The sequence below is a fragment of the Etheostoma spectabile genome, chromosome 13, assembly GCF_008692095.1.
Source record: "Etheostoma spectabile isolate EspeVRDwgs_2016 chromosome 13, UIUC_Espe_1.0, whole genome shotgun sequence".
Classification (NCBI taxonomy): Eukaryota; Metazoa; Chordata; class Actinopteri; order Perciformes; family Percidae; genus Etheostoma; species Etheostoma spectabile.
Window position 1 is genome coordinate 27,196,148 of NC_045745.1, and position 12,461 is coordinate 27,208,608.

General features: G+C 38.6%; 1 protein-coding gene across 3 annotated transcripts in view; it reads left to right on the top strand.

Moving 5' to 3' along the window:
- gria3a (glutamate receptor, ionotropic, AMPA 3a) overlaps positions 1–12,461 on the top strand; it is a 73,505-nt gene that overhangs the window by 26,905 nt on the left and 34,139 nt on the right. For all 3 annotated transcript variants that reach the window (XR_004334692.1, XM_032533956.1, XM_032533955.1), the window contains exon 4: positions 6,533–6,720. Coding sequence is in view for 2 of the 3 variants with exons in the window: in XM_032533956.1 (XP_032389847.1) it covers positions 6,533–6,720 (188 nt within the window). In the remaining variant the exon portion in view is untranslated. The remainder of the gene's footprint in view (positions 1–6,532; positions 6,721–12,461) is intronic.

A 12,461-nucleotide genomic window follows, 5' to 3' on the forward strand; every position in this document is an offset into this window, starting at 1 on the left:
TGTGTGTGTGTGTGTGTGTGTGTTTTTCTATGCACTTCTGACTTCAAGGTACTTGCATCACTTTATGAAATGTCCAAAAACATTACATGTGAATGTGAATATGTCTTTGTTTATTAACGTTATTCTTGATTTTCAATATTTACAAGCGGACTTCTTACGTTTACTAAATGGCCTGGACATGTCTTTGTTTATTAACGTTATTCTTGATTTTCAATATTTACAAGCTGACTTCTTATGTTTACTAGGGCCTGGACTCAACCTTCTGAACATTAATATAGCAATAAACATCTACCTTATTTGCCATGTAAAGCTATAGTCGAGTAATGGTGTCCTGAGCAGAGGATGAAGCCGCTCTCCCTCTGTCTTTGTTGTAATCTAAGCTTCTCTGTTTTTATTCTGAGAGCCGGTCTGACAGCACGTGTATGTGAGTACCTTGTGCTCAGTATCAGACACTGAGGGCGTCGGAATTTGACGAGTTGGGAAACGGTCTTTAAAATTTATGTGGAGGTTTTTAGAATTTTGAGTACAGCACCTTTAAACCTGCAATAACTATTTTTTTGGTTGCAGTGGAAACAAGATGTGAACGCAGACCAACATCTTATCTATTATATTTTCCTTTTAAGTTGATATGACAACATTGTTAGCAAAAAATTGGCAATTTACACATTACACTGATGAGAGCTGAGGAAGTAAACTGAAAAGGACCTTAAAACCACAACAATGAGCTGAAAGACGCTAAAACGTTCCATAGAGCTGAGTCGGATAATATTTCTCTGTGGGTTCATCAGTACTAACGACCCCTTTCACATAAAAGTGGTTATGGAATCTATTGTTAATATTAAATACTGATTAAAGCCACTAAGGTAGGATTATTTAATGGCCACTGAGCTTCTGAGCAACCTGACAGATACACTGACAGACATTAATTTGGCCAGTGTATTACGCAAACAGTTGCCTATTTGCACATCAGGTAGACACACAGCAACATTAGCATCCATTTTTAGTTATGTTATTCGTGCCTAATGCTAAATAAAAATTTAGCATCATGTTTTCCCTGACATCAAGGCTGTCTGTGTAAAACATTTTACTTGTGTGACAACTTAAATCATTTCCCCCTGCTACAGTATATACAGTATACATATAGCTTTGTGACAATATGCTCCTGATTTTGAATATGTATTATTTTACAGGACAGTGCTGAATAATTAACTCTGTGAAATGACCTTGGTGGTTGTCATGCCTGCTGGCTGTTGATGTACCATCTGTTTACAAAGTCAACCAAAACTCTCGGACCAAATAACTTTGTCATTTGTGCACCGACTGATTAATTACACCAGAGTTTAGATTCACCAAGAGACCTTGGATGTCCTTTGACATTCAGATTTCACATTTGTGGTTATTGAAGTTAGAGGACACTAAATGTCACTTACATCCTTCAGTTCAGGACTTTCAAACAACACAGTTTTATTTCCACATTAATTGTAAGCATGCTGAATAGCTTAACATCCACAAGCTCATACAAATGTTTAAATCCAAAATATCCAGCTTAGTTTAGTGACAGAAAAGGAATGAAAATAAAATTCTCAGGGATATCATTTGTAAATCCCCCAAAATCCTTTTTCTTAAGCAGCTACTAACATGTTTCAAAATGTCATGCATATCCCAGCTTATGGTGTTCAGTACTATGTGTCAGAATACTGACACTCGGCCTCTGCCTTTACATTCCCCCCTCCAGAGACACAGTGTGCCGGATTCTTGCCTCGATATCTTCAAACTGATAAAAACAACAACATGTTTGACCTGATAACGTCTGGATGTTGGCATAGCCGCAGCCAGTCTGAGGTCAGCTCGGCAGTTTCTAATCTATGATCAGACTCCTCACAATGCGTTTAGACAGGACAGTCACTAACACTAACATGCCTTTTGAATTCCTTAACCTCCCCGAATGTCAGACATGAACACACATTTCCTCTCCCTCCTTAGACTCCTGAGTGGCTGATGTGGTGGCGCCCAGCGAGAGCCACTTGTCTTTAAATGCCACACCTGATCTGAGTGCTGTCTGCCTAGCACTTCACTGTGAAGGTCACCAGCAGGGGAATGGAGGGCAGACATGTCAGCTGAGTCGCTGTGCTCTGAATACTTAGGAGCTCTATTGGAAATATGTCAGCTCACATGTCCATCAGTGCTGCGAATGGTTGAGCCGGTTGAGAAGAGCCGGTTTCCTTTTGCTGTGAATAGATATAGTAGATTTAGAATAGATTTTCTTTTTTAAACATTTCTGATTAAATGATGCACATCAGTCAGATGTACAGGTCAGCGCTGCCTGACACAGGAAGTGTCTTCTTACTCTGGGTTATTTGCACATGAATGCTAAAGCCCTGCTAGTGGTGCCAAATGGACCATGCTATGCTTTACATCTACTTTAGCATAGGTGTTACCATAAGTAACTTGTCAGTTTTCAACTCATCAACTTTCAACTCATCTCATGAAACGTACTTCTTGATAAACGGGCAGTATTCTCAATGGATTGCTTTTGAAATGAGAACTCCACCAATTTTACACATCCTATAGTTACATGTGTTACGAAGTACTACTGCATATGTGAAATAAGTTGTATGAAGCCTTTTGTTGCTCCAGAGGGATTTAACATTTTTAAGGTGATGTTTGACAGTTGGTCCCGTTGAGATTCATACTGATTCAAAATGATACAGCATCTATAATTTAGTTTGTGCAAGCATTTAAACATTTAGAGAAACACTTCCAGAGATCCCCTCCAGACATATTTAAGACATTTAAAAAATACTCTGCTTTAATTGATAACTTGTGTGTAATATACAGTAGTTTTTCAACCAAAAAAGTTTCATTATACATGCGGCTTCACTTCACCCTTTGTCTATAAATATGAAAATATTCATACTTTTCTGAAGGTTTAACTGCTGGACGTTAAACCTGCTGGAAGATGTCTCCTACTTTACTGAAAAGTCCATTCTCAGTGTATGTGCAAAGGTTTCAGGGTTCCACATTACACTTGTGTAAGTTGAGTACTGGACCATGATCTTCCAAACTAGCTGTGGTGTCACAAAAGCATGCTCGTACATGCACGTCCTAAAATCAGAATTAAGAAACTTTTCACTTTTCTCCTTCAGTAGATAAATGTAAAAACAGCCTTCTAGAGTCAAACTCATCACAAATCATTCTGCACAGTGAAGCTCAAACATCCAAGCCAAGTATAAATAAGCAAAACAATTTTATTTTTTTTAGTGGAGATGGACTTTAAAATTTAACTCTAATAGCAGTTACAATTCAAATATTCAAGAAATGAGGAACTCTAATATTAAAAGGGCATGTTTGACAGTCTAAAGGCCTCACAGAGACTTTATAATACCCAGACCTTTACAAATAATGCATGGATAGCTGTGTAACCCACTGGAGCTCAGTCTAAAGTATTAATAGGCACAGACTGATATGCATAACCTATTAAAAGCATACATACACAATGTGATATAACAGCTTCAGCAGCCATGATATATAAGAGCAGGCTGGTGTGTGCTGCAGGGACGTAGTGCATTCCTTGACTGTGATACAAAGTGAGAACCAGTTCTCATTCAGAATGTGTAATGCCAGCTTCCATACAAGACTCGGCTCTGCAGTTATTTATAAACACATTTAACGGACTTTTTCAGCAGCAGTAATAATATCTCTCATTTTATGGAATCAGCAGATTTATCCCTGCTCTAAAGGGAAAGGGGTGACGTAACGCAGCATGTGGTGCTGCTTTGCTCTGCTCATTTATTCCAGTCAGCTGTCGTGTTTTGGCTATGGTAAATTATTTTCTTTCTGTTTGGCAGTTATGACCCAATACAGCACGTAATGAGCTCCCAACACCTTGCATTGTCACCACCATTCAACATATTTTGTGCACTGTTCTTTAGGTAATGGAAATATGCAAATTTACGATGTACGTTGTCATTATCTGTCTTGGGAGCTATTATTTATTCAGTTCTTTTTGTGTTATAAATGTATTTTTCTGCTTAATAAGGTGTTCCTATATGTTGCATTTTTTAATGGTTGCAATTCCAGTTTATATTTCAATAGACAATGAACTAACTTTGTATGGCGCTGCAGTCATTGTAAAGTCGCTTAGATTCTACACAGGTTTGACATTGACATTAGATACAAGACTTCAACTTTTGTTTTCCCGAGAGTTTTTCAAAACAAGCATTTTAATCTCAGGATATGAAGATATAGTATTGTGCAGGATACTGTATGGCGTTTGACCAATCAAATACAAACACAAATTTCACTTAGCTCTAATAACAAAAAAACCTAAACAAAGCCAGTTTGAGAGATTGATCTCTTTAAAAATACATACAGTCTTATGCTTTTGGTAGGGACCTGTTTTCTGTCAGTCAGTCAACCACTGTTTATAAAAGCCTTGTACATAAACTCACAAGTTTAAACATAATGTACATACAAATACATGACCTATTTGTATGAATGCACCTAATGCATTCATAACTAATACTGTACATAAGAGTTTGAAAGGAACTGATGAAAAATAGCTGTAACTGTTGTGTTATTTTGACACAACTATGGTTTATCCCCGTTAGACTGACAGGTGCAACATTGTGATACAAATTGCTGTAGACTTAGACACTTAGTTTATTACTGTAGTATTATGATAATGTACAGAATAAAAATGGACAACTTAAATAGTTAACAAAGTGCATGGACTCTAAATTGTTAAAGGGCCTATGTTTCTTAACCTTTTGAAAAAGTAACCAGACAGATTAATCGGATGTTTTCAAACCCCCGATTTTTATTATCTTTTATGGTGGTGAGCATCTATATGACACTTAGCTCATAGGACAGTGTGTGTGTGTTTGTGTGTGTGTGTGTGTGTGTGTGTGTGTGTCTGTCTGTCCGAACATAACGGATGTTTTGTCGAATCGGCACCGTGAAAGCTTCAAATAGCTCAGCAGGACGTTCTGGTTTAACCAGACAGTTCACTTTCACTTCCTTTTAACGGCACCAACTACATTATCCAACTTTTCCAATGCCACCCAGTAGCTGATAATATCACCTTTGATTACTGTATCGTCACCAGATTAATGGATAAAAGCTTAGGAGAAACATAACGTTATGAACCAGCTGTATGATTAAAGGTGCATAAAATGACCCCAACATGTTCTTTCTGAAGGGAAATTGACAGACTGCTGGCTGTTCTTGTTAACTTCCCAGAGAGAAGTCTTGTTTGTTTGTGTTTTTTCAAAGAAAATGTCAAAAAGCCACAAATGACTTTCCTCAAACAAACACGGCACAGGCTTTCTTTTCCTTTCAGCAAGAGTCACTGATGTCTCCAGTTTCTGCTGATTTTGAAGCTGCCTCTGTGTACCCATAACACCTTAGGTAAACTATCAGTGGAACCATCCAAATTCCTGCGTGGGAATTGTGGCCTTTCAGTGTCGCTGCTTAGCCAGGTTACTGTTAGCTCAGCAACTCCCTTTCTTAAACGTCATCTACTGATTCATCCCATGGCACAGTGAGCTCTGCAATGAGTTACGCCAATTGTGCTTTCTGAACTGCTTCTTTAGCAGTCCATTTCACTACATTTGCTGGAGTGTGTGCTACACGTCTTATTGTCGCGTCTTTGCTTCCTCTTTGTGTTAACTCAAACCTTAAATTTGCAAATTTGAATTTCTCAGTGAGGCAAGAAAAGAGATAAGTGAGTTGACCTCCTGTAACCCACTGGCAGCTTGGGACACATTTCCATTTCCCAGTTAATGGTTAGTTAATTATGCTCTCTAACCTCTCTATCTTTCTTATGGGTGCCAAAGCTTTAACTTAATCTTTTGTGGGTTTATCGACCTCTCTGTGGACTCTTGTTCCATCTCAACTTTATTCTTCAATCTGCCTTGTCTGTCAAACTTTTATCATTCTTAAACTTTTATCATGGTATGTTTATTCTAAAATGAGGCCTTAAAAGTCTGACAGCAGGTATATATAAATATACATACAATGTAAATGCATTCATTGCAAGTACATAGGGCTCATGTTTAATTCAAAGAGAAGGTCTCAAAGCATTGTTTCTGTGTTTAAATTTAGATTACACCCACAACAGATTCTTTCGATTCTATTTCCTATCCATCTACTCTAGCAACTGTCCACATTTAATTGTAAAGAGACTGTTTGAATACCACTTAAATGGATACAGATCAGCCCTGTTTTATTCTAACACCACTTGGTACAATACCTTGTTTACATGCTGTACATTTTCTGTCTCCTTTTATTTCATTTCTTACAAGGGGATTTTATTGTTCAGATAAACATTGTATTACTGCAACATGAGCTTGTTAATAGTTGTAATAAAAAGCTGGTCAAAAGCTGTTCAGACATTAAACATGTTGCTAACCACAGTCGAAAGCCAGAATACCCTCGCAGCAATTCGGATTCCCAGCACAGCATTTACCTGCTGCTGTTCTCTAAAGAAAGACACTTGTGTGATGGCGCTATTGTCTCTCTGCTGTTCCAGGTTTTGCGATCCTCCAGGCCATCATGGAGTCGGCTGTAGCCAATAACTGGCAGGTGACGGCTCGCTCGGTGGGGAACATTGTGGACCCTACAGAGTACAGACGCATCATTGAGGAGATGGACCGCCGGCAGGAGAAACGCTTTCTTATTGACTGTGAGGTGGGCAGGATCAACTCCATACTGGAGCAGGTATTGAGCCAACACACACACTGCTAGTGTCCCATGCTTAATTTGAGAACCACATTTCTTTCCTTATATACTTGTCCCAAAAATGCATTCCGCCTCATGGCTCTGTATGTTCCAGTTTTTCCAAAGGAGTAAACACGTTTTTTTTTCTCACTTTTTGCCTTGAACATCATCTCCATCTACACACTCCATGAAATAAGGCACTCTCCTGCCTTTGTTTTCTCTCCACTTTTTATTTCTTTTTTGTTATTACCCTAAACACTTGGAGTGCATCATGATTGCCTCAGATCTCAAAATTCCCATTTTGAAGACGGTGTTAAAACAGGCGAGACGGGTACACTCAATTAAGGCTTGTTATTTGTTGTTTTCTGTGCGCACGTTGTTTGAGGTCACCTGGGCTTAATTCACATGGAGAAATTAACCAGCCTCCTCATCCTTGTTTCCTAGGTGATCATCAGCCACAGTTATGCCCACATGAGTCTTGATTCAGATTCAGTGTTTGTTAATGTGTGCTGCTCACTGTGGCTGCACTGTAGAGAATACTTTATTGTCAGAACCGTATTAAATGAGGGTTAACTGGGAATTTGCTTACTTACTCAGAAGATCATTAGTGTTCATTTGGAGGATTAGAAGCTATGTTGCACACGTGTGCTGATCTCGCCTTGCAATTTATTGTTTGGATTGGTTTTCAAGATTTGCGCATTAAAATAGATTCCTGGATGTCTCATCTGTTTTTCTTTTAAACAGTGGTTGGCTACACTTACTTCAAGCAAATGGATATCATTTTATTTGGATAGATGGGTGTTGATAAAATCCCATTCTAAAAGGTTTAGTTGTGTATTTGCTTGTGATAGTAAGATGAATGAAGGAAGATGAGTGAATGGGATGTTAATGTGATGTTTTATATATGTGAATGTATCCATGTTTAATTTATATATGCACTAATAAACCTGATTCTGACCTAAACGTTTCTGACCTTAGAATAGTGCTGACATCTTCATCATTTTTGCGACACACAATTGTCATAATCAGTTACACTAGACTAGTTAAATCTCGCCAGAAAGAAATTATAGCAATGGTCACCTAATTCTTGGATTGTTGGGCATATAAATAGTTTGAGTTTAACAAAAGAAACTGCAGTTTATGCCCTGTCTGTCATTCAAGGCAATCTTTCCTAACCATAACCATTTTAAGTGTCTAAACCAAGCCTTAAACATACAGTAGATACAACAATACATGTTAGAATTCTCATACTGTATAAATGTATTTATGTACAGTACCAGTCAAAAGTTTGGACACGTTTTCTCATTCACTTGAGTGAGAACTGACACTGACAAAGGACCAATATTGTTGTTTTAATATGAGGACTTGTTGGCAATTAGCATGACCAATTTGACAGCTCAAAGATATCTGTTTCCCCTCAGTTTGGGTTATTGCAGCTACTGTACACAGCTGCTCAGCAGAGGATCATGTTACAAAAACCGTTGCAACCCACAAGGGTGTATTTCTTGTGTGTGTGCTCATTTGAACCATAAATCCCGAGCACATGTTAACCTTCTGTTCCTTGCTGCGATATTTGTGTGTAAAGGCTTCTGCCCTCTACATTATGATCTTCATTATTCCTGGCCTTACGAGTTTTACTACGACCTATACTGTCGATCAGTCTTTATTTCCTCCGATGCCAAGGAATATTTTTTGTGACAGCACTAAACATCTCCATTAATTAGGAGAAGTTTGCTTTTCTCTGCCCTTCACGTTGATACAGCGGGTTTCTCAAATTGCCTTCATATCAGATTAAAGTTATTGAATCAGATAATGGCGGTCACTTGGTGTCACGTCAGGCCGATCCGATCAGAGTCTCTTTGCTCGGATTAATGTGAGTGGTGGCATTGTAGGTAGCATCTGTCAGACGAGTGTCTCACCAGATGCTGTAGAACAGCAAGACACGCATGCATCTCTCTCTCTGTCTCTCTCTCTCTGTCTCTCTCTCTCTCTCTCTCTCTCTCTCTCTCTCTCTCTCTCTCTCTCTTGAGAACGATTCCTTATAAGAGCTGTGACATCAACACTTGCTTTAATGTTATATCAGCTCCCAGTGTAAGTAGGACACACTGTCCCATAACAGCAACAACAATGAGCCTACTAAAAATAGCCTACCCTCCTAGCCTGAGGGAAGATCTCTCACAAAAGCAGGAGTGAGCAAACACAACCGAGATCACTCAGGCAACCGGAAGCGATCACTCTGGACAGGGTTTATTTTTTTTATGTTTAGGATTTGACCTCTTAAACACTATAAAATGTAGTTCTTTGTATACCTGCCTTTACGCTTTGATCTTAACCCAGTGCATTATAAATGATTGCATATGCAGATATCATTCATTTTGTGCTAATTACTTTTGTCAGAATAGCTTCACTTGTAATAGGGTTGATAAATGGGCTGGGCTTTTGTTTGTTTTTTTGCTCCCCTGCTGGCTCTTTCACCACCTTTTAAAGTATCAGTCTTCTCATCCCTTCACTAAAGTAAAGACGGAGCGATAAACACCTCTAAGGCTTCTCATCAATAATAGAAGCACAGTGGATTTATAATAGCTGCCAGCGGACCAGTCACCTCCAGCCTCCTCCTGCACAGTGGACAGACAGTGAAAGAGTCAGAGAGAGAAAAAAGACTTGAAAAGGCTTGTGGGAATTGAGCCATGTAGTGTGAGTCTCCCTGTCTAATACTGTGGAGGGAAATAGTAGAAGTGCTGAACACCCAGAGGTGCACTGGAATTCCACACCCAGTGAGTATATAGGATAGTAGAGCAAGCTGCTGTGTTAGGGATGAGAATACATCTGTGTGGATGCTATTTAATCGTGTATTTCAATTGTAGTTCTGAATGTTGCTTTGCGCGGGCATTTGTTTTAAAGGCTGTGACAAGGCTGTAGCATTAATATGTTCTCTTAAGTGAGGATTTTTATTTTTTACGTGGTTGTCTATTCTAAAATATAAAGTTTATTTAAACAAGAGTCTACAGCCATGCCAGTAGCTGTTTGAGGCTACTACTTAGGTACAGTGGTGCTTTGAGCTTAATGCTAACATTAGCATGCTAACATGCTCATGTGCTAAGGTTGTCAGGTAATATTTGATAAATGACCATATTCACCATCCTAGTTTTGCCAGTTAGCTAACATTTGTGAATTAGCCATAAACACAAAGTGCAATGGAGGCTGATGGGAGTGTCATTCGTTTGGCGGAAATTTGGTCATAAATTTAAAAAAAGTATTAAACACTTAAAATGTCGATCTACTGATGGTGCAACATGAACAGGGAACAACAGTCATTAGAAATTGTCCTTCATGGGCCTTAAAGTCTGTACAAAAATTCACTGCACTCCATACAATACTTTTTGAGAAATTTTACTTAAAAACGCAAATGTGAACGACGTAGTGGTGCTAGAGGTCAGAGAAAAGTCAGGGGATCACCAAAGTCATAAGGATTTATTCCTTGAGAACTGTGAATGTTTGTACAAAATGTAATTGCAATGCATCCAATAGTTGTCGAGACATCACAGTCTGGACCAAAATGGACTTACTTACAAGAGTAGGCTTACCGCAGGCTCAGAGTCGGTACAGAGACAGAATGCTCAATCCTCTATATGTGCTTGTAACAATGTGGTTTAAAAAATTGCTCAAACCACATTGTACCTTGTAGCTTATTAAAAGCTAACCAGTTCAGTTTGGGCCACTAGTAACACTGTAGAACAATGTGTTTGCATAGGAGGTCATTGTATAGTTTGTATTTCATGTTCCACCAGCATTAGCGTGACTTTTCTGCACAGTGCAGAGGGTGGGAATGTACCTTTAAGGTGGGCAATGCATCATTGAAGAGGAGATTAAGTAAATGATATGAAAACTATGCAGTTTTCAAAATACTCAAAAGGTTTTGCTAATGTTTTAGGAGGTAAGAAATGCATTCAGTTTGTTAGCAAGGCTTTGAAAATACCAGAACTGCATTTCGGTGAGAAACTTGAATGTAAGGAATCATTACAAGGAAAATTCCACAGAGTATGTTTAATAATTTTAAAGGAAGAGGTATACAATACACAATTAGTATTAAGTGAACTAGTGAGTAGTAAAATATATTCTATAAAATAATAGATAATGTACGGGACCATACAAACATCTTAAAAGAGGACCCTTCACATTAAGTTGCCCGTGGCATTGTTCCTGTTTCCTTTGTTTTCTGAGCTTTCCTTGCTAGTTAACCATAGATGAAACCTCAACCTGAACTACAAATAAAAATGTAAAAGAACAGCACAAACTATAATTTCCGGCAAGTAAACCACAACAAAAACAAGACAACTATGTGTGCATAGACCTTCATTTCTTTTCCTTTACATCCGTTATAAACAGGAAAACATGGGTACTGAAAAAACAACAACCATTGACTCTAAAATAGGACATTTTTGTAGAGTTGTCTTTGTAAGCCCAGGCATCCAAAGCAGTCCCTAGAGAATCTGACTTAAAAGCAACCAAAAATGAAAAAAGACATCAAACACGCGTAAGCAGCCGAGTTGGCAAGTGCACAACTGCAACAAGGATAGTAAGGACATTACAACTTCATACACATTTGTTATTTTGTTGAAATTTGGCATTCAATGAGAAGATATGTTCAAACGTGTGTAGCTGATGGCTGCTGAAAGCAGAAGAACCATTAGATTGCACACAGACCCATGAAAATAATTACAGTTTAAGCACTTGTACTGTATCAAATCAAAAAAGAATAATGGAATGTTTTTACCTGTATTAACAATTTAAATATTAATACCTAAAAAAAGAGTCAAGGAGCAAGGACATTCAATATTTTTAAGGTTTCATCAAACTCCCTCAAAAATACATATATTGTGTATAATGTGCTAAACAGTAGTTTCATAAGAAGGCATATTTTAGTCAGATTAACTTTGTGGTAAGGACTGGTGAAGAATAAAGCATTCAGAGCAATGTTTAACTAATACACAGCCATGTCTTCATCTGCTATATTGTCTATCTCTAACACACTTCTTTGACAGTTAAATCCCTCTTCACATTATGCCCTGTTGCAAGTAGCTTAACAATAATTAGTTGACTGGTGAAAAGGGACAGTCATCAACCTTAGGATGTCTGTTCCAGTTCCAAAGACGACAGATGACAAATCACTGTAACAAAGAGAAGCATCCATCAGTGGGAAGAAAGTCAAATTCTCTAGAAGGCACTTGGGCAGATATCCAGCTCTGCAAAGGACTGTGGCTCCAGTCTGCTTAATTAGAGTTCATTACCCAAGGAATATTTAGGCTGATCGCCCCGCAGCTCGGCCCGGCCCGGCTCAGGCCTGCTTTAAACGGCACAGCACAGACCCACCCGTCCAGACAGGCAGGCACGAGGAGCCCTGAGGATGGACAAATAAAGATAATTGAGATTGATTTGATTGATTGTATTGTAGGCAGATTCTCGTGATATCAACAAGACCGCGCCCGAATCACAGGATCACATATCACACAAAAATCCATATTGTCAGGCTACTGTAATGTGTTTGTGCCTGACCAATCAGCATCCTGTGAGGAGCTACGGGCAGCTATAGCTGTGGTTTAGGTGTGTGTGACGGCTGTCACTCCCTGATGTAAGTCAAGTAAAGATGTGAGTTGTCCACGCGGCACTTTGCAACAAGTAGCCTACAAGATGCTAACGAGAGATCTCTGTAACGTCAATACAGTAAAAATGGACCTACTTAA